Source organism: Nipponia nippon, unplaced genomic scaffold (genome assembly GCF_047370975.1).
Source record: "Nipponia nippon isolate SJK-2023a ecotype South Korea unplaced genomic scaffold, ASM4737097v1 scaffold_35, whole genome shotgun sequence".
In the NCBI taxonomy this organism is placed as follows: Eukaryota; Metazoa; Chordata; class Aves; order Pelecaniformes; family Threskiornithidae; genus Nipponia; species Nipponia nippon.
Window position 1 is genome coordinate 1448199 of NW_028262353.1, and position 20506 is coordinate 1468704.

A 20506-nucleotide genomic window follows, 5' to 3' on the forward strand; every position below is an offset into this window, starting at 1 on the left:
TGTGCAGGGAGAAGAGCAAAGGTGTTTGGGAGCCTTGGCCACTGAAATTTTCCTAAAGCCAGAAAAAGCTGTCCCAGAATGGGTGATTACCCAAGGCCTCGCAGGTAGCGTGGGGGCTCTGGAGAGGAAACGTCGGGTGTCGTCCCGCGGCAGGGTCGGGACGCTGCTGTTAAAGGCAACCTTTGTTTAGACAGGAATTACAACCAGACTCTCTTCTCTCCTGCAATGTTTGGGAGTGGAGGTGTTTCCCCGAGGGAGAGCTGGAAGCCTTATCCCTGGATCCCCTGAAACCAGGCCAGAGAAAGCAGGAGGTGTCCTGCCCTGACCACAAAGCCAGGCTGGATCCGCTCCCTCCGTGCAGAAGGAGCACAAAAAGCTCCCGGGAACACCTGAAGCAGCCGGTGGCTTTGCCGACGCTGGCTTCAACTTCCCTTCCAAATTTGCGGCAGGGCCAGCCTTCAGCTCGTCACCCGGGCTCGGACGTGCGTCACCTCGGATGCAACGGCTCTGCAGCAGCTTAGGCTTTGACACACTTTGTCTTGCCCCTGCCCTTCCTGCTCTCAGTTTGGCTGGGAAACGAAAATGCTGCTTCTCTTGCTGTTTCCAGACAGAGCGGCTGAGCGTCTCCGGACGGACGAGCTGTAACGTGAGAGTCTGAGACCCAAAGAGCCTCGAGGTCTCGCCACTTCATGTTGCTGCATCCCACCGCTGCGCTGGGCGGTGCACGCAGGCACGCGTGCGTCTGTACATGCGTGTGTCTGCACATGCGTGCGCTGCTGTGCATGCTTGCATTTGTCCTGGTCGGTGTGTGGCTGGTGTGTGCCTGTGTACACTGCAGCCCTGAGCACGAGGGAAGTAAATAACAAGAGGAAAATGACCCTCAAACAGTAGCGTGGCCTGAACCTGGTTTCCACTCCCTAGTGCAAGCTCGTTTCGAACCTGGAGGCTTTTGCCAGCTCACTTGCCCCTCAGCCACGCTACCCGCTTGAACCAGTCCCCCAAAAACAGCGGTGATGAGCTGGTTAAACAGCACACTCATTTGGGGGATGTGCTGGAAAATAAAAAGTTGGAGCCTTTCAGTTTTGCATACCCCATCCGGGGGCACGGTGCCGGCACCAAGCATGGAAAGTGCCTGCGTGACTTGTTTTGGTCTCACTTTGCTTGATAACTTGCCAATGCCACAGTCAAATTACCCCGGTAAACAACAGCACGAGCCAGCTCAGACTCAGAAACGGGGCTGGCAGCGACACGGTCCCAACCCGACGGTGCTGGCCGACCCGCTGCACCGCGCTGCAGGCTCCCCACTGCTTGCAGTGGGTGTTTCGGGGTTAAAAATAGACTCCAGATTTCGGTTAGTAAATGCGGAGGCAGGGAGCAGAGAGCAGTTTATCAATGCCAGGGTTTCCCCTGAGACGCTGAAATGAGTCAGATAAGAGACGGGCACAACCGTGCACATGCCCTACTTCACCGGCGCTGGCAACGCTGCTCCGCGCACGGGCCGTTCCGGGGAACTTTTTCTATGCACCGAGGTGCCCTGGAAGCCGCAGTCCCGATGGATGCTCGGTATGACTCATGTTCCTACCGGATTTAGATACTTTACAGCATCCTACTCTCATCCCCTTTTGAAAACATTGCTCTCTGCCATCAATCTGTTGTGCCTCAGCCATGAAAGAGCTCTTTTCTAACCTGGCTCAACTCCTACTTGTATGTTGAGCTCACCGGAGGGGCAGCAGGGGCGGCGTGAGTGTGGGGATGGCAGCGGAGCACCGGCGTCCCGAGCGGACACACGTGGCTGCAAGACACCGGCCTCCGCTGGCATCCCAGCCGCTTGGGATGTAACAGCTCCGCGCAGGGCCGGGCAGGCGTCACCCCAACTTTTCTACCAAAAAAATTGCTTCTGATGTGGAAGCTGCATAACTTAAGCTCCATAATTGTTGGGTTTTAGAGAAGCATGAGTGAGGATTTCACTGTCCCCGAGGATTTCGCTGTCCCTATTCCCCAGGCAGCTGGGCTCCCATGGGCAGGGGGGTTTGCAGGTAGCAAAGTCTGTGGTCTGGAAATGCTGGAGGGGTCCCAGGTTCTTTCAGCTGAACAAGCACTGGTAAAGTCCGGTTGTATGAACAAAACTACTGTTGCAAGGTTTTCTTAGGCTCCCAAACATAAGGGAATGGAAAATAGGGATCAACTGCTAATGGGATAACCAGAGCGCTTGCGACCGCCGATATATTGCTAACATTTGGGACCTTTAGAGCAGCTGTAAAGGGAGGAGAGTGGGACTGACACAGTGCCGTTACTGCTGCTCGGAGCCGGGTGTCCAAGCGGGTGCTCGGAGCCCGCCGGCGCCGTGCAGCAGGGAGGGCTGCCCAGCACCGCTGGGAACAGAAGCGGTTCCTTTTCGGTGCCGCTTTTGGCACCTCTGCTGATGTGCATCATCCAGTGATGCCTGAACATAAAGACATGGGATGCCGTCTTTACGTCCCTTGCCTTTCCGCTGTCTCTTGACAATCATCGAGGCACCAGCCTCTGTTTTCATGGGGTTACAGGCTCATCTTGGTCACCCTGACCCCCTGCCCAGTCCTGGCTTCACTGGGGGTGATGGAGACTTAGCTGCAGCCTCTGCCCCGGCATTGAGACACGCGGGAGATGTGTTTGAGCCGCCCCAGGCTGGTTATAGCGCACAAGGGCAGCAGCGTGCTGCTGCTTTTAGCAAAAGACCCTCGCTTGCAGGGTTTGGGAGGTCAGGCTGGTGCTGTGCCTTGTCTCAGCCCTGCGGGGAGGGGGACAGGACTGAAGCCACCCCCCGGCTCCCTCCTTTCCCCTCCGGTGCCCCTGCACCTCCTCAGTCCCCTCCCAGAGACTCCCGGCACCATCCAGACCCCGATGCCTTTGTGTCCCTGAAGTGCCGCACCTGCGCACAAGGAGGTTTCTGATGCTCTGGAGCCCTTTTGCCACAGTGACAACATTTTCAAAAGCAGCAGCTGGGGCCTCTAAATTACCCAAACCTCATTTTTCAGAGGGGGGTGGCACAGGCAACACCGAGCTTCCAAATAAACCTTGCCGTGGAGGAGGTGCAGAGCCAAACCCCAGCGTGGGCAGCATCCCCCAGGCAGCATCCCGAACGCCCCAGCCTCACACCGGCCGGGTCAATCGGCTTGGCCAGGGGCGGGCTGCGGGGCCGGGACCCGCGAGTTAATCGAGGGCACTTTTTGAGGACTAATCCCTCACTCGCCTGCGCAGCAGCGGCTTCCTGTTTGACTCACACCTGACAGCCCCGCTGCAGAAGTCGGGGCCTCTTGCGCTTGCAAGCAACTGAATGGGGCTGTTTACAATTAGAGAACATGGGATTCCCAGAAAGAGGCTCAGACCGGACATCCTGAAGCGAAATACCCCAGGCGTCACCGGCTAAAAATAACCGTAGCAGAACAGTCACCAAACAAACAGCGCGTTAACACCAGCCCCGGCGCCGAGCTCTCACGTATCCCATGGCACAGGGGAGTGGCAGGCGGAGGGGCACCGAAAGCACCGGCTTTCCCTACCCCTGCGGGGTTTTTCTGGCGTGACATGGTGCTACAAAGGCTGGTGGCTGCCGCTTGCAGTGATTTCTCTTTGTTTCTGGTTTATTTAGTGGGAGGGGAGAGTAAGGCAAGGGTTAAAATACAAATAAAACAAGTTTCAGCCAGAAATGGCTGGTGGAAATCAGTTCAGCCCGCTGATGGGCTGGGGGAAGCTGTGGAGGATGGGAAGCGGAGCAGGAACAGCCTCCGCCAGGATGGGGACTTTGCTGGCCGGCTCCGGAGCTGGAGCGGGCGTTCGTGGCTGCGTGGGCCTGTGTGACTGCGGCCGGCTCCAGGGGATGTGAACAGCCTCGGGGAGCGGCGCGAGCTGCTGCTCCTCATCCGATGTCTGTGCTGGGAACACGTCTCCCACCGGGACCCCCGGCTCAGGCTCACGGGGGTCTTTATAGCAAATGCTCCCAGCAGCCCAGGGGAACCAGCCCCGCGGCACCGCTCGGCTCTCCGTGGCCGGTGGAGCGGCGGCAGCTGCAGGGTGATCTCCATAACACTGCTGTGCGGTTCCGAGCTGGGTCCCACTGCGGTTTCCCTCTTGCATCCCCATGGTAAGCAAGTGCTTGACCCGAGAGCCTTTTTCCAGCCTTTCTTGGGGACAATAAAGCGGCCGGCAGGAACAGATTGCACATGAAAAAGAGTCAACAGCGCTCACTAATCATCTACAAAATTTTCCAGGACCCAAGTCAGGGCTAGGGAAGGGGAAGATGCTAAAGTGCCCGGTCCTTAGTGCGGGGCTTAGAAAATGGGGACGCGATGGTGGTGGGACCAACCTCAGCCTGAGCTGAGCCACGGGTTGGGGTAGCCCCAGGCCAAAGCAGAGAGCTGCTGGCTTTGCACCTCCTCCCCAACGCTCGCCAGCTTGAGGAAGAGAAAATAAGATGGATCGGAGCAAAAGGGCACAGAAAAGATGATAAAGACTCAGCCCAGCAGCCCTATGGTCCAGGCAACCTCTCCCTAACAGAGATTTCAGAAGATAGGAGCTCCCGTTAAAAGGCACTTGTGCAATAGGTTGCTAGGGAGGAAGTTTCTCTTTAACCCCAGGCAGTTAGTGGTTGATTTATGTCCTACAGCTTTAGATTTTACAAGTTGCAGGGGTGTTGCATAATTTGACCCCATATTTCTTATAAACTTTTTCTTTTGGGGAACATCTACTCTTTTATCTGCCTCAGGTGCCCGATACCTTGACGATGTAGAGGGAAGGAAAATTCTGCGGCTGAGGTTATCTTACTCATGAGAGCGATTCCCCTCGGAGCTGGCAGGCAGCGTTGGATCTGGGTCTTCCTGAGCTTTACCCAGGAGACTGCCCGCTTTTCCTTGCTAGTTGTATCCCCCCAAAATAACAGAGGTTCCATTTTTTCTTTGTGTACCGAGTTCTAGTTGGTGGCTTTTGATCTTAAGCAATAAATATGGCAGTGGGGAATACTCCAGGAGTGGGGACCTGTGGAGTGGGCTGCCGTGGACAATTTTGCACTGTGTCACTTAGTTCATGTTGGCCCTGGACTCGATGGCCCTGGGAACAACTTCCAGTCCCATGGACCTTCCTGGGTACCAGCTATCACTTGGTGGGAGGCAATTCATTTCATGGCAGGGGAGGGAGGCAGAAGTCTTCTGCCTCATGGAAACTTCGCTTGGGCTCTCTCCTGATTTTCCATTTGCCTTTAACCTAAAATAAAAGTTATTTAGACTAAAAGCGCACATTAGCGATTTGTGAACAGAAGGACAATTACAGGGAGAAAACTAATTTCCACCAGCGTGGTGGGGGAACACACTGCTACGCTGAGCCGCGGTGTCCTCCCCAGCAGAAGAACCGGTCCAGGTTCTCTGCCTCCAGCTATTTGGAATGATGATAGCTTATGAACTCGTCCTCCTGTTCTTGGCCTCCTCGGAGTCCCGCCACGGGCTGTCTCGCTGCTTCGGCAGCAGCAATATCTCCAGGCCTTCCTGTCGACAGCCGCCCGTGTAAAAAGCTTCATTTGCTCAGTGGAGGACCGGGCTCCTCCATCTGCTCTCGACCAGGGCAAAAGCGGAGCCGCAGCCTGGCGGGGATGACTGCGGAAACAGCCAGCTCAGAGCAAATATTGCACTGGAGGGACAGGCTGCCAAGCACAGGGAGGACGATATTGGTGCTGGGAGATGCTGAACGGAGAGTTGGGGCGATTCCTGCTTTTGGTGCAGACTCCCCTGGTGCCCTTGAGCGAGCCCGGTACCCGCCTGGGCATCGGCTCGCCCCGCGTGCAGAGCAGGGGGAACAGCGTCTCCCTCCTCTTTTCGTCTGCCTTGGTAATTGGGACCGGCCCTTCCTTCGCGTGGATGACTGCTGCCGTTTGGAAATCTGAGCTTTAGGTTGTAAATTCTCGAAGGGAGGGATTTTTCCCTTCCTGCGTGAGCGTGGGTGGCTCCGAAGCTGCTCCAATTTTAGTCTCCCCACACCACCCAGATATAAAACTGGGCATCTTGCTGCATCTGGTCCCGGGATATTCATTGTCCGGGAATCCCCGGGTGACCAATTATGCCAGCGGGAGCATTCATGGAAACAGGCCATTTTCTGCGACGGCTCAAAGTGTTTGCAAAAGGTTGGTAGAGTCCCAAGAGCTTCTGGCAGCTTCATTTTATTTTGAAACCGGTTGGCCCCCAGCTGGGTGTGAGAGTAAATGAAAGGATGCGAGATAAACCCACTTGTGCGAGAGAGTGAGCCGCTGCCCGAGGCAGCGCAGCATCAGAGGTCGTCATTCTGAAACCGAGCATGGAAACTGCACCGAGAAGAAAGCTAGAGAGCAGGGTTCGGGCTCCTCGCCACACACGGTGCAGACCACACTAAAGAGCTGCTCTGCCTGGGGACTGTCACATGCACTGGGGCAAAAGAGAGACGGAAACCTGAAGGGCAGCAGGCAGCTCTGACCGGGCAGATGAGCACTGACAACAAAGGTACCCTCGTCCTCTCCGGGCTACTCTCGTCCAACCCATCTTTTGTGTTTAAATGTGTCTTTGGGCTTTCTTTACCTTCTGCTCTTTGCTGAACATCTCTGTCGTGTTGCTGTGATTGCCACCATCGCTGCACGGGTGGTTTTAGGCATCCCCTGGCTTGAGCCGCTCGGGAGGACGAGGAGACACGGAGGTGGAGGGGAGTGAATGGCGAGGCACGGAGAAGAGGAGGCTCCGATCAGTTGTGAAAGCATGTGTTTGCGTCTTGTTTACTGCCGAGCGAGCTGCCAGCCTGCTCAGGAGCCTGGGTACCGTTCGTCAGGAAATACAGTCGGTGCGTGCTGTGTTTGTAGCTCCGGCGCCTTGTGACCCAGACCATACCCTGCCCAAGGGCACGCAGGGAGTTAGGGATTTTTAGTCTGGTTGACCCATTTTTGTGTGGTGCCTACTGCGTTATGACCGCTCTTGCCTCGACAGCCCCCGGCCAGTATCCCCATCCCCTCCGCTGGTACAGCCTCTTGTATTTAAAGTAGCTGAGAGATGCTCCGGTAGACGGGCTGTAGCAAAGGGCTTAATACAGAGGATCTCCTGGTGGACACCAGCCAGGAAGGGAACGGCCGACAGGGCAGGTGGGTCTTGCTCACGTTCACCATCGGTTGCTCACCATACAGCATGTGACAATCTCCGAGCTCCCCCCGTCAGGTGAGAAAGGCAGGCATTGCGTTAGGCTTAGCATGGTAAAAAGCAGCACTGGCTCTCGCGGGACACCAGAGCTCTCCAATTTCCAGGCTAGATGCTCAGTTACAGGCTTTCACCTTCAAAGCATGCAGTTCTCATTGCTGCTCCTCAAGACCCTCCTGTGTGCACTGCACTGTGGACGCTGTGTTGCCGTATGACCCACAGCGTGGACGGCTTTATTGGACGTGAGCTGACCTGACACTAGTTCTGGGCGCTAAACCATGATGGTATACAATAGCTGCAGCATTGGCTTACATGACATGAACGACTTTTTCTCCATACACCAGTATTCGCCTTGCAGAGCCCTGGCCTGGACCAAGAGACTGGAGCCAGGACATGCGGAGGGAGCATCTCTCCACTTTCTTCATCCCAAGACAGGTATTACAGCTCTTCTCTTGCCACCCCCTGGTACCTCTTTGCTTTCTTTCTGTGAATACATTGGAAAATTGCATCAAAATATAAATGTGCACATCACAACACCACGGTTAGGAGGAGGGAAGCTGTGATGGAAGAACTTGTTGAGTTTTGTCCTACCTCAAAAGTGCTGAAACTGGTGTAACGCTCCCACACCCCAGCCTGGGAATTTCCAGCTAAAAGCAACTGCTTTTGGTTCTCTGGGCTGTAGAAAAAGCTGAGCACATGCTCAGGGTGCCCTAGTTGTTTCAGAAACCGGGACGCAAATTGGAAGAGCTGGCACTTTTAAAGTATCAGGACCCTTAATGCTAAATCTCGTGATCCGTAGGCAATCTGACGTGACCTTTGGATGGTTGACCTTGGCAGCACAACAACTGTGTTTCAAGCACCTCGTCTCCTGGCTTTGAGGGGGGATAGTGGGAAAAAAGGAGAGAGAGAGGATGCAGCACTAAGGAAAACGGAGCCCCCCACATGATGGGACGTTGTTGAGAAGTGGGGAAGAAAGTGGAGGAACTTCGTAGAGCTCGTGCAGCAGGAAGGCTTTCAATCCCAGGGTTCCTACAACCACTTCCAGGCCCAGAAATCACCCTCAGGGCTGTTCTCTACAGCTGGAGACAGCAACGTCTGATCGTGGTCACCAATTAGTGCAAATTAGGGTCAATTGGCATCGGTTAGCAAGGAGCAGGGGAGAGATGCAGCAGACCCTCTCCTCTTTCACCCACTCTTTCCTCTGTTGCTTTCCACTTGTATTAAAGCTTCATCAGTTATGAGCTCTGGGTTGGGGTTGTCTTTGTTCCCCGCCTACGGCAGCGAGGCCGAATGCTTCTTTGGAGGAGAGAGGGAAGGAACTGCATGAGAAAAGCAGCTAGAGATGTTTGCAGGGCAGGTGCCAAAGTGTAGTGAGCCACTGAGGATGCTCCAGCGTAACTGAAGGCTTCAAGGAAAGCTGCAGGGACAAAATGAGCAAAAGATAGCTGCTTAAAAATCCTTTTGTATCAGAGGTGACAAGCTTTTTTTTAACAGTCTGCGCTTGAGTTGTCAGATGCTGGTGCAAACGCTTGGAGAACAGCACAGTCCTAGAAGGACTGAAACTTTTGAAAGATATTAGTTTCAGGTAAGAACTCCAAAAAAGAGGCTCTTTTGTGGCATTTATAACAGTTTTGATTGTACTGAGTCTGATGGGCGATTCTGGAGGCCTTGTGGACTCTGTAGTTCCTGGCCAGACTGTAACGGGGACCAGAGATGAGACCTTGTGGAAGAAAAACCTTGGGGAGGGTATCTTGATTCAAGCAGTAAAATTCTGAGTGGGGGACAAGAGAGAACCAGACGGGTCTCAGGCTTTGCTGGGGAATCGAGGCAATTCCACCAGGCGAGCAGCCCGTAAGTGACAGCCTGAGATGAGAAAAATGAGGAAAAAGTGACAACTCCAGGGACAGGACTGTGAAAATGCCAACAGGGAGCTGATAAGTGGCCGGGAAGGCTTCACGCAGCAGGAGAGCACAGCACCCACGGCAGAGCTGCTGCCCTCAGGGGGAGGAAAACTTCCAATGCCTTCCCCTAATGACTGAAAACACCTAAAAGAAGCAGAATTTACCTATTCTGCCTGCTGAAGAGGGTTAATTCACAGGGCTGTTGAAGGCGCAGCCATGCGCAGTGGCTAGGCTGTTGTACTTAATGTTAAACCACTTTACTTACAGAAGTAAAGCGAGGAAGCCCGGTGGTTAAAGCTTACATCACATGGATGGGGTCATTCTTACCATGGGTGTTTGTGAGCTCTTATCAAAACCTCGAAAGGACCCTACTGGAAAGATAAAAAGGGTAAAAAGTGTCTTTTAATGTTACTGGGTGGGCTGATATCCCATGTGTCAGAGAAAGCCTTTCTAGGGCTGAGCATGAGCTTGGAGCCTTCAGCTGACATTGGGCAAAGAAAACCTGAAAAAGAGCAGACTTGACAAATAAAAGCTCTTTTGGTGGCAATTTCAGAACTTTGTGCCCAGCCCACATTCACCTGATCCTTCTCTCTGTTTCCTGGGAAATAGGGATATGATGGTTTTGGATAAATGGTTCTCACTGTTTAGAAAATGCCAGTGGACCCGGCTCCTCACCCTGCAGTCGCAGGCAGAGCCAAACCCCTGTGGCAATGCCGGAGAACGAGCCACGTCTCATTATTAGGAGGTGGGGGGTGGCTTTTTTTTTTTTTTTTTAAGCAAAACAGGATGATTTCCAACCGATTAATTTGAAGCTGAAGGATGAGTAATCGCGTGGTCATGGGGATCATGAGGTTACAATTGTTAAAAGGAAGCCTTAAAAATTGTTGAGTGTCATCTTCAAAGCTCACGCAAGGGCAGTACCCATGTAATGGGGACCACAATGTGCTGAAACGTTACTCAATGAAACCTCAAACTAGGCTGCTTATTGTATCAGCATTGGTTTTTAAAAATAGCTCTATTGGAAATGTTCATATCCATCGTGGGCAGTTGCAGTAGAGAAGGTTGGAAGAGAAAATCCGGGCAGCTACAGGGGTGTGCGTTGGAAATAGGAGCGTGCACGGGCAGGATTTTCTGCTCCTTGCTTTTGGGATAGCTCTGTAGGAGAGGAAAAGAAACCTTCAGCTCTCGGCAAGAGGAGGTGGAGAGGAAACGGACCCTGAGTCAAAGCTGAAGAGGCTACAAAGGGCGCAGGGAGCGGCGGTGGGAAGGGTGAGTAGGCAGCGCGGGGCTGCAGCCCAGGAGCTGCTCCCAAGGCGAGCAACTCTGAGCTGCGCTGAGACCTCAGCAGTTTGTCCTGTAAGGGAAGGCGGCCCTTGAAGAAGCCGGTGTGAACGATGAGCAGCTTTTTGGTGGGATCCAGCTGATGTCTGTCCCAAGAAAAATTCATAGGCATCTGGCTGTGATGCCTCTCCCAGAGCCTCCTTCCTCCAACTTTTATTTACCTCCCCCATAAGATAAAAACCCATCAGAGTTATTAGCGCCATTTCAAAGATGCCATCAACCACAACCAAAGCCACGGCTTAGCCAGCAAAGTGTTAAAGTCCCTCCCGGCAACTCAGCGAGAGGGAGGGAGCTGGCCAGGGGCAGGCTGGCTCCCGGCTCTGGCCGCCCTCCCTGCCAGCCCCCTGGCCAGGCCACGCGCGCGTGTGTCTCGGGTTGTTCCCTCGCTTTCTCGGCATTGCTGTGATCTGTCGTGTGAGCAGTGCTGGGCTGCTCATCCAGACATCCCAGTTCCCCTTGGCTCTGCTGGCATCTTCTTCCCTCCTACCCCATCACCAGGGGGTTTCACTGGCACCTCCAGAGCACTTTGTGTAGCTGCACCCAGAAATCCTCCCTGCTCCTAAGGCCCATGTCCCAGCTCCAGGAGGAAACCCAAGCCATAAGGGATGTCCCCGCACTCAGAGGTTTTGCCTTTGCACTTGCTGTCTACCGCTGCTGGAGGCTCCTTTAAGCAATGTCTCAGTGGAGAAGGTCTCCTTTGGGATGGCAGCGACATGGGCTTGTCCTGGGAGAAGGGAGGGCTGAGCTGAGGAGGCAGCCTGGAGCAGGCTGCGAGCCGGCCGGGGAGTCCCCGGCAGACCTGGCCCGTCTGCCGTGGCATCCAGAGGGCTGGGAGGCCGTGGAAAGGCTGCCAGCAGCGCTGCCAAGCACGAAATGGAAACATGACCTCAGCCTGAGAGCAAAACTCCACTCCGCTTGGACGTCCGGCCGCTTCTGCAGCGAGGCTGCTGGCGGGGCTGCCACCTCGGCCCCGCTCGTGGTGCCCTGGGGAGCTCGTGATGCCCGGAGGCTCGCTGGCAGTGCTGTGCTGGCCAGCCCGAGCTGTCCTTCTCAACAGCCTCCCTCATGAGGGATATTTGGGTGAGTTAGAAGCCATCAGGACTGGCCTGGCCATGGGTAGGCATGCGGTTGCTCAGCAGCCTTTGGGCATATCCTTGCACGGGGGTTTTAGACCTCTCCATCCTCACAACTCATTATATTTGCCTCTTTGGTCGTCATCTTTAGCTCTCTGAATGTGCTCGTTCTGCAGTGGTCAGAAGTCAGTTTGGGCTCAAAAGCGGCTTTCAGAGGTGCTGAGGCATGGACAAAAGTTTTGCACTCAGAGCTTGGGGGACTGGGGGGAGAAGAGGAGGAGAACTGGTGCCCAAACTGACTTCAGAAGGTGGACTGGTTGGGTGCAAGCAACCCCTGGGGTACCCACGCTGTCAGGAGCTGGTGGGTTTATTTGCCTGGCTGAATTAATCTTGGAGCAGGCACTTCTCTTCACGTTCTCTGCCAGGGACCTTGAGCTCTGGATGTTTCCGAGCACGTTGCAAGGGCATCTGTACGTGTGTCTGTGTCCACTTGGTGGCACTGTGTCTGCCTTGGGTCCTGCAGGTGAGGCGCCTTACCCGCTTTTGGAAGATGCTTTCAGATCCTCAGATTAGGTTATGCTCCAGGGAGTGACCTGGTGCCAGCCGCAGCGGTGATGCTCTGGGTACCCGCGCTGCGTGGCTGCAGCCAGGCTCTTCACCATGGTGCATGGCAGGAGCAGCAATGAGGATGAACTGAAATAAGAGAGGTTCTGGCTGGATACAAGGAGGAACTTCTTCCCTATGAGGACGGCCAAGCGTCGGAATGGGTTGTGCAGGCTCCATCCTTGAGCCTTTCAAGACCAAAGCCCCAAGCAACCTACTCTGATCTCATAGCTGTCCATGTTTCAAGCAGGCGGTTGAACCAGAGACCTCCAGAAGTCCCTTCCAACTTGAATCATCCTATGATCCTGTGACAACTCTTCTGGCCATAGCAGGAACTTTGCTGCTTATGCTCTCACATCTCAACCCATCTGCTGGCAGCAGCCGGCATGTCCTCCCACCCACCTCCTTGACCGTCAGGGTGTCCAGCTCCTGGCTTTCTCAGCGTGTCTCTCTCAGCAAGCTCCAAGCATGATACAATCCGTTCCACGTCGCTCGTTTGCACTGCCGACGCGTTCGCCGGTGAATCGACACCAAGGAGCCGAGCGTTGCCTCCAGCCTCTGCAGGCAGGCTGGGAGCTGAGGTCATAGCTTGCTGGGTGGAAAGATTTACTAGCACGGTCGTTCCTGATGTGTTTTCTGAGCCTTTTTGAAAGGCAGGAATCCACCTTCCCCTGCAGACCCGCCTAGTCTGGTGGCGTGGCTGCTTTGCTAAGTCTGGAGACAGCTCTCGGGCCATTCAGGGGGACCCCGTCCAGGAAGGGGACAGCGCGGTTGCTGTCACGAAGCTTTAAAACATATTGGTCTTCCCTCTCTAGCCCAATCCAACCTCACAGGGTTTCCTATCCCAGGACTGGAGCGCTTGGGTGAGCTCCACTTTCTTATTAATAAGAGAGCAGGTATTGATTCAAGCTGTTGAATTGATGGAGAAAGTACCTTGCCCCTGATGGATCATAACATCCCTTGAATGCTCCTTGTTTCTCATTGAAATCTGTTTATCTCCATTTGGATCTTGCTCTGCTGCTGGACAAGAAAGGTCCTTCTGCACGGAGAAATATTGCCCCTTGCAAATACCTCTGATGGCCATTCATTCATCCCATAACCTCCCCCTGGACGCACACAGCGCTCTTCGGCCTCTCGTCACACAGCAGGACACACGGACTCTGAATCTTTACCGCCCTGCTGTGATGCTTCACCACCCTTCTTCGAGGGCAGGTGCCAGAGCCGGGGTCCGTCCTTGTGCCCTCAGAGGCGCGTTAGGCTTTGGAGGAGCCAAGCATGTAGATTTGACAGTGGGACTTTCCTGAAGGCATGAATTCATCTCACCTACCTTTAGACGTCTTCACCTGAGCATCACTTTAAAGTCGACAGAGGGGAAGAGCTTTTCTAGGGCATGAGTCATCTGGGCTATTTTGCAGACGAGCCGTACCTGCTCTGCCCAGGGATTTCACGTGTGGTTTCTCACTTGTGTGACTGATACAGTGCCCATGGAAAGTTGCCCTCCCAGGTCAGTTCGGTTGTGTTTTCTATCAGCCAGCCTATGGCAAGCTGCTAGCTTCAGATCAGTATTTCCTTTTTCAAACTGGCTTGATGAGAAAATCACAACTGCCTGGGTCGGGTTAAGAAACTGCCATTTCTCTTTTTGCAGCCGCTGCCAAGTTTAAGTAAACTCGGGTGGTTCCTGTGCCCAGGCTGCCTCTGAAGAGCTTTAAGATGAGGTGCAACTGTCTTTTTTTGTGCCCTGATAATCAAAGATCTGCTCTGCATGCCTGAAAGGGTGGGAGAGGAAAAGGCACCCGCCGAGCCCAGTGAGGCACCCAAAGCCCCTCTCTGCTGGGGAACCCTCTGGCCCCGGCCCTTGGCGGGGTGGGAAGGGCAGGACCCGCCACAGTGGGACCCCGACCCCTTCCCAGCTGGCTTTAACCCCCGAGCAAGCCCACGCTTTAACCTTTAGAGCACTTAGGGTGCTCGGGTGGCCCCCAAACCCCCCCGAGGGTGGACGAAGAGCTGGTGTTTTGCTGTGGGTGCAGGACAGGCTGGCAGCAGGGACCCAGGGTGGGCTCCGGACCGGTGGCCACGGAGGCCGTGCCGTAACGGAGAGGTTGCAGCCTCTGATGCCAACGTGCCCCGCAGCTCAGAGCAGCGCCCGGAGCGTGCCAGGGGCTTTTGTTCATTCTCCTGGTGTTTAGGAAAACACAGTTTTGCCGGCTATTATTTCTTTATCTGGATACAAACCCTCTGGGCATTTTAAAGGGAAATAAACAATTTCCAGTCACTCAGGTGCTGACATTTGCAAACTGCTGTAAACTTATAGGGCCCCTTTCTGTGAAAGCGTTTGGCCTGAGCTTCTCTAATGAAGAAGGCAAGGAAGAGCAGGTAGCGGTCAACGTATGCATGCGATGGGCTTTCACGCGACTGCCACATTGGAGTTGCTTTTGAGGATATATTCAAAAGGCAGAGGTCTATAGAAACTCCTGCATAAGTGGGGCTGTGCCTTGCTTCGCAGGGAGCGCGCGGTGAGGAACCCACCAGGTTGTCCCTGTGCCTGCAAATCCCATCGGAGAGGCTTGAAATGGGAGGTGCGGATTTGGCACCCGCTCTAAGGGAAACGCCGAAGCCAGCGAGTTATTGCATTTGCTCCCGGAGTCGGGAGAGGGCGTGCGGTGCGGGGCGGCGGACAGGGTTTGCTACAGAAATATTTAGTCAACTCGAAGCTAAAGTTTCGAAAGCTAAATTGAGAGCTGCTCCGGCTCCTTCCCCAGCCCATTGTTGTGGTTTTACAATCACATTTTCCTGTTTTTAAAACAAATGTTTTTCTCTTCCCTGGGCCTGTACGAAAGCCCCACAAGAGCAGCAGGGGAAGGTGGCCCCGGGACTGCGCCGCGCCCGGGGGCCGCAGACCTGGAGCAAACCCACCCACCGGCATCGCCCCTTCCCTCTCATTGCCCCTCGCTTTGCGCAACGCGCGGCAGCGCTAACAACAACGGGAGGGCGAAACAGGCAGGCAGAAGTGTGATTATTTTTTATTTTTAATTTTTTTTTTTAAGTCGATGGTTCCTCTTTACTGTGCTGTGGTTTCACGCTCAGCAGCAGGACGGTGAAGGTATTTTTGTAGGTCTTATTCAAGGAGTGTCTATTTAAAACAAACTTCTGGGCTGCCAAGCAAGTGTCGTTGTTCAGTTAAAAGCACAGGCGGAGGACGGGGCTCGTGGGGAGATGGGTCGGCTGGTGGCAGGGCTTCTGCCGCTTCGGCTGCCCGATGGGTGCTGTGAGGTCCCTGATGGTCCTCAGGGCCCAAGTCCCAGCTGAATTCGTACGGAGGGCGGACATCCCGCGGTGTACGCAGAGGTGGTGCAAGACAAGGTCCTGTGGAGGAGCAAAACTATTTATTATACAAGTTCCTGTATGCAGAGTGTCTGCACGCTCCCAGTGCTTTGCATTTAAATAGGAATAGTTTTACATTTACTGAATGAGAGTCAAGAAGTTTAAATGCTGAGCAGTAGCTCTGCCGAGCTGCTCCAGCTGTGCCCGGCCTTTCCAGGCGGGATGCAACCGGGGCCAAAACTGCACCAGGAGTGGGCTAACGCTTGCCCAGCGTGGCTAGGACCTGCTCAGCCCCTGCTCTGGCCCCACATCCTTCACTTGTACGGCTGAGACCCTGAGATATGAAACACAAACCCTTCAGTGCCCAGGACGCAGCCCGAAGACCCGATCGATCGCCCCCCAAGGCACCGCTCGGCGCCTCCTTCCCAGCCCAGCCGCGCGTTGCCCAATGCAGGGTGTGAGCTGCTGCTCCCGTATCGTGCATCAGCAAATAAAAAAGGCATCAAGCACTCTTGTGCCCAAGTCAGCAACTCGCCCACCTGCTTGCTGGGTAAGCCAGTCCCGCTGCTGCTGGCAGGCTCAGCGGGTTGGCCTCGAACCCTCCTGAGCACCCCAAATTCAATCCCCAGCACAGAAGAAATGGGGGAGAAAAAAGGAGAAAGCCTGCGATAGGAAGGCAGGGGTCGGGAGGAATGCTTTAATCCCTGCGTGTGCCCCAAGCAGGCTCCCCGCCGCATTTGCGGTTGTGGGTGGCTTCGGTCAAGCCGTTTGCAGAGGGACGCCAGGCAGCGCCGTGCGGGGCTCTCCGGTGCCACCAGCACGAGGCCGGAGTTGAGGCCAGCAGGAGGGAGGTTTTTAGATAGGATCTGAGGAAACGGGGCAGGTTTCCTTTTCAATCGCATCTCCAAACCTACCAGTGCTCAGACATGCTGCCTTGGGTGCCGCGTTAGCTGTGGCCGGGCTCTGGCGTGACGGGGCTTGTGCGGATGCGGGGAGCAGAGGCAGCTTTATCTCCTCTGCTATGCACCCAGGTGGGGTAGGTAATGGCCCTGTCTTGGTTTGTAGGTGCAGATAAGGGCGTGCTTGGAGCGGATGCTGTGTGCTGCAGGAGATCAGCAGCTACAGAGTGAGAGCAAATGGTGATTTTCAGCATTTATAATGAGGCTAAAGTGTCCTACTGCCAGCCTGTGAGTCCCTGCTGCAGCCCAGGGAGGCCAAAATATACCTGAAACAAGCACAACCCTATTTTCCCCTGGAAAGCAGGAGAAACCTTCATTTTTTCATATTTTGTGAAGCCCACAGGTGACCCAGGAGGGCCAGACCCTGCACAGCCCTGGACCAGCCCTAATGAGAGCAGAGCTTTGTGGCTGCAGGACAGGCAGGTGGAAGGAGCTATGGTTTTGGGATGGAAAGTCTGTGGATGGAGGGAGGAGGACACAGATCAGCACAAACCGGGGGGGAGGATGCTGGGCCGTCCCCGAGGCTGTGGGTCCCACCTGCGGCTCCGTGTGCTCCCCTCTGGCTCAGTCAGCCCTTGTGTTGCTCAGGTAATTACAGAGCCACGAGGATGCAATCAGTCCCGGGGGGGAATGCTGGCTGCCGCGTCCCTAATTTTACCAGCTTCTTCCCTGTGATCAGCAGGATCCCCACGCCTGAACGCAGCCCTCCCGATGCCGGCAACAGCCAGGCGCTTGCCCAGTCGCCACTGCACACCACCGTGGAGCCTTCTGTTCCCAGGGCTCCAGTTAGGACAGCCCTGTGCCAGGAGAAAGCTGGCTGCAGCCCAGATTCCCAGCACGGCTCCATAAACCGGGGCGGGCCAGGGAGCTGAGTGCACGTCAGAGGACGCTCTCCTCCGGGGAGCATGGCTCCCGTCTGATCGAAACCGCAGTCACTCCTCACCTGCCGCAGCCCCCACCTACGTGGCCTCTCGCTGCTCCAGACGTTCCCGCTCGCAGCGGGCAGAGAGGCTGCCAGCAGCAGGCGTGGGAAGGGGAGCGTGGCAGCCCTGAGCTCGGGCGGGCAGGAGGTGGTGGCGGGGGGTCTCCGAGATGCCCCTGGATGGAGGACGGAGGCCAGGAGAGCTGCCGAGAATAGGGCTGCCTGTGCCCCCCGTGCACGGGTCCTCCCAGGGCATACGCCCAGCCTCGTGGCTCCTGCCATTTGGGGGGCCAGGAGTGCACCCCCAGCCCTGGAGATGTTCCCAACCTTATCCTTGCGTTTTCCAGCTTGCTGCATGACTTGGGAGCATGGTGTGATGGGTGGGAACTAGAAAAGCACACCCGGCTGCTCAGCAAAGGCTTTGGTGGGCGACCGCCACCATTGCCCACCCTCCTTCCCCCTCCCAGGCAGACCAAGACCTTCTTCTGCCTCTCCTCCACTCCGAGCGTCGGGGCCGAGCCCGTGTGGGGATGCTGTGGGAAGCCTCCCCGCTTGCCGTGAGCCGGCTGCCGGGGAGCTCGGACGAGCCCGGGCAGCCTTGAGCGTCTCTGCCTCCTTCATCCGCAGTCTGAGGGTTGCACAACGTGTGGGGGTGAAGCACATTCATCTCCGCCGATCAAAATAGCACGTTTCTTTCACAACCGGTAGCGGGCTCTGCACATGTCCCAGTGCCCGGCCGCAGCAGAGCCCCAGCCCTGCCGGCAATGGTCTGTAAGGGAGCAGAGACTCAAGAAAGGGAAGCGGTGCCTTGCTTCCAGGCTAAAAATACTGGCTGTGCTTCCAAAATAATCTTGGTCGAATGATCTCGATTGACCCCAGGCTCCAAGGCTGCCGGCTCTTTCGGTTCCCCAATAACTGCAGTCTGCGCTTTGGCTACCTGGATGCAGGAAGGTCTCGGTGGGATCTCTTTGCTGTTGGAGGTGGGTTTTACTCTTCGTGTGCAGGTAATTTCTGAACGGAGTTGTAACGGAGAAGCCAGGCTTCTTTTTCAAAATGTGACCATGAAAAAATGCACAAATTTCAAAGCTGAAGGCAAAGACGAGGAAAAACTCTGGTTTTCCAGCCCACTCCAAATCTGACCTTTTATTTGAGCTGTTATTTTGTAAGAGAAAGACACGCGCTTCCTCCAGGACGCCGCGGGGTAGCTTCCCACGGGCTACGCCGGAATGGGGAGCAATCTGCAGGAATGCAGGGGCTGGCCGAGCTCGGGAGGCCCAGCCCTCGCCCTTCCCACTGCCTCTGAGCCTTCGGGAAGGATGAACTGGGGGGAATTTGGAGCACTGAAGAGGGGAGAGAGCTAGATGGGGAGGATGAAACCCTTTTTCCTGCTGCCGCCCAACATAAACCATTGAGAACGGTCCCCACCAATCGCACCTTTGGTTGGCTCCACTGAGTAATATGCAAATTTATGCAGAGTGGGGCCTGCTGGGACTTACGTTGTGAAGTTATTGACCGTTCTCAGAATGAGCTGTCAGTCATAAAAACATTGTTGTGGCAATTCTGGCGGTGTTGGGGCTCTGGGAGCACATCAGCGTCCCACCTCGTGAGGCTGCCTGAGGCGAGGACAGGGTGGGCTCGCAATGCGGACGCCCCAGCCGGGCGGGCGATGCTGGGGCGAGCCCCCGCAGCCCTGGGGTGTCTGTGGGTCTGCTTGGTGCTTGCCAGCGGGGTCAAGGCAGCTCACCCACCCCAGATTCCTGGCTTCCCATTGCCCGTGCAGCCGGAGAGGCTTTCCACCTCCTCGTGTCCCTCTTGTCAGCAGTGTGGTCCTCCCCACTTTGCGGCGTGGTCCTCCCGCGGTCCCAAAGCACAGCTCAGGCTGGCGCACACGTGGACCCCCTTCCCGGGGGGTTCTGAGCCTCCAGCAGCCCCCAGCCACGCGCTGGCTTCTTCACCAGCCTGGGAAATCGTCAGTGCTTTTGCAGCTCACAAAATCAAGGACATCAGTGCTGCTTCCCCAGCCGGGTGCCTTCCTCCACTGGCATGGATGCTGAGGTTTCCCTGCTGCCTCCCCCGGCTTCAGTTTGGGATTCATTTGCAACCATCTTACATGACTAGCACTTCTGTTCCGGTGTTATTTTCCAAATCAGAGAGGCATTAAGCGTAACCTCCGTAATTATGAGTTAGTAAAAAAGCCTTTGTCCCCTCCCTCTGTTTTTGCTACGGACTGAACCTCCATCAGGTGCTCTTTGAGAGTCACGCGTCTTCTCAGAGGAGCTTTTGCCAAGCATTTCCACAATGAAACTGTGGATCAATGAGGTTTTGAGAGTTTGGAAAAGAAAGGGAAGGAAAGGCCGATCCAGAAGAAAATGGGCATAAATGAAAGGGAAAGAGAAAGCCCCAAAGGTGAGATGCATCGTGAGCAGCTGCAGTTTGAGCCTCCCAGCTTCAGAAAGTGCCAAAAATAACCACTTGGTAACTGGGGCTTACAACTGTGTGCCAGTCTGTGTGCATGCATGCATGCTTGATGTGTAACTTCCCATATTCTGTTCTGGTACCGTAAGAGCGAGCAAAATAGCTCAGCAAAAACACAGCCACTGCCCACCCGTGTTTCGGTGTTTATCTCACTGCATCTGCCCCGATTGACCTCTGGAGACGCAGGGCGCTGCGCCGAGAGGCAGCTTCTCCAGGTCTCCTTGCTCTGGGAAGAGGCAGGGCTTTGCTCTGCATCTGAAGTGATTTCTTCTTTGGAAAAGAGAAGTGTAATTCGGTGGTCAGAGAATCCCCCGCTCTCTGGATTTCCTGGAAATGCAGCTGTCCTCTTGCAGGGGAGCTGCGGCCAAATAACCGCCGTCGGAGGCTGCTCACCCCGCGGTCAGCGAGGAAATCTTGGGTGATACCGCCCTGCCTTTGAATGGGATTTGAAGCCCCTGAGCACCTCCTTTGCTCTGAATTTGGCTCGTTTTCTTTCTTTGAGGCGCTAGGTCCCCACCGTGCTCTGCGTGGGGATGCTCCCCCTGTCCTGCCCTCAGCTCGTCCCCTCCTCGTCCCGTTGTGTCCGGCTGCGACGGGAACTGCCCCGGCCTGGTCCCGATCCCCCGGGAGGGTCCGTGGGGGAGCTCCCCCAGCGGGGCGACGGGAGAGCCCTGACAGCAGAGCGAGTCACTGGGAAACGCGCAGGAGAAAGGTGTGGCTTGAGCCTGCAATTTGATGT

At 55.4% G+C, this 20506-nt stretch overlaps 1 protein-coding gene across 9 annotated transcripts in view; it reads left to right on the plus strand.

The window, feature by feature from the left end:
- HDAC7 (histone deacetylase 7) overlaps window positions 1-20506 on the plus strand; it is a 98157-nt gene that overhangs the window by 16093 nt on the left and 61558 nt on the right. Inside the window, exon 1 of one of the 9 annotated variants that reach the window (XM_087771011.1) lies at window positions 6461-6494. The exons of 7 other annotated variants lie outside the window; for them this stretch is intronic. In XM_087771011.1, the coding sequence (XP_087627137.1) occupies window positions 6476-6494 (19 nt within the window). In that variant the 5' untranslated portion in view covers window positions 6461-6475. Of the gene's footprint in view, window positions 1-6460; window positions 6495-18136; window positions 18273-20506 lie in introns of those variants that run through there. One more of the 9 variants, XM_087771007.1, reaches the window with a different exon arrangement.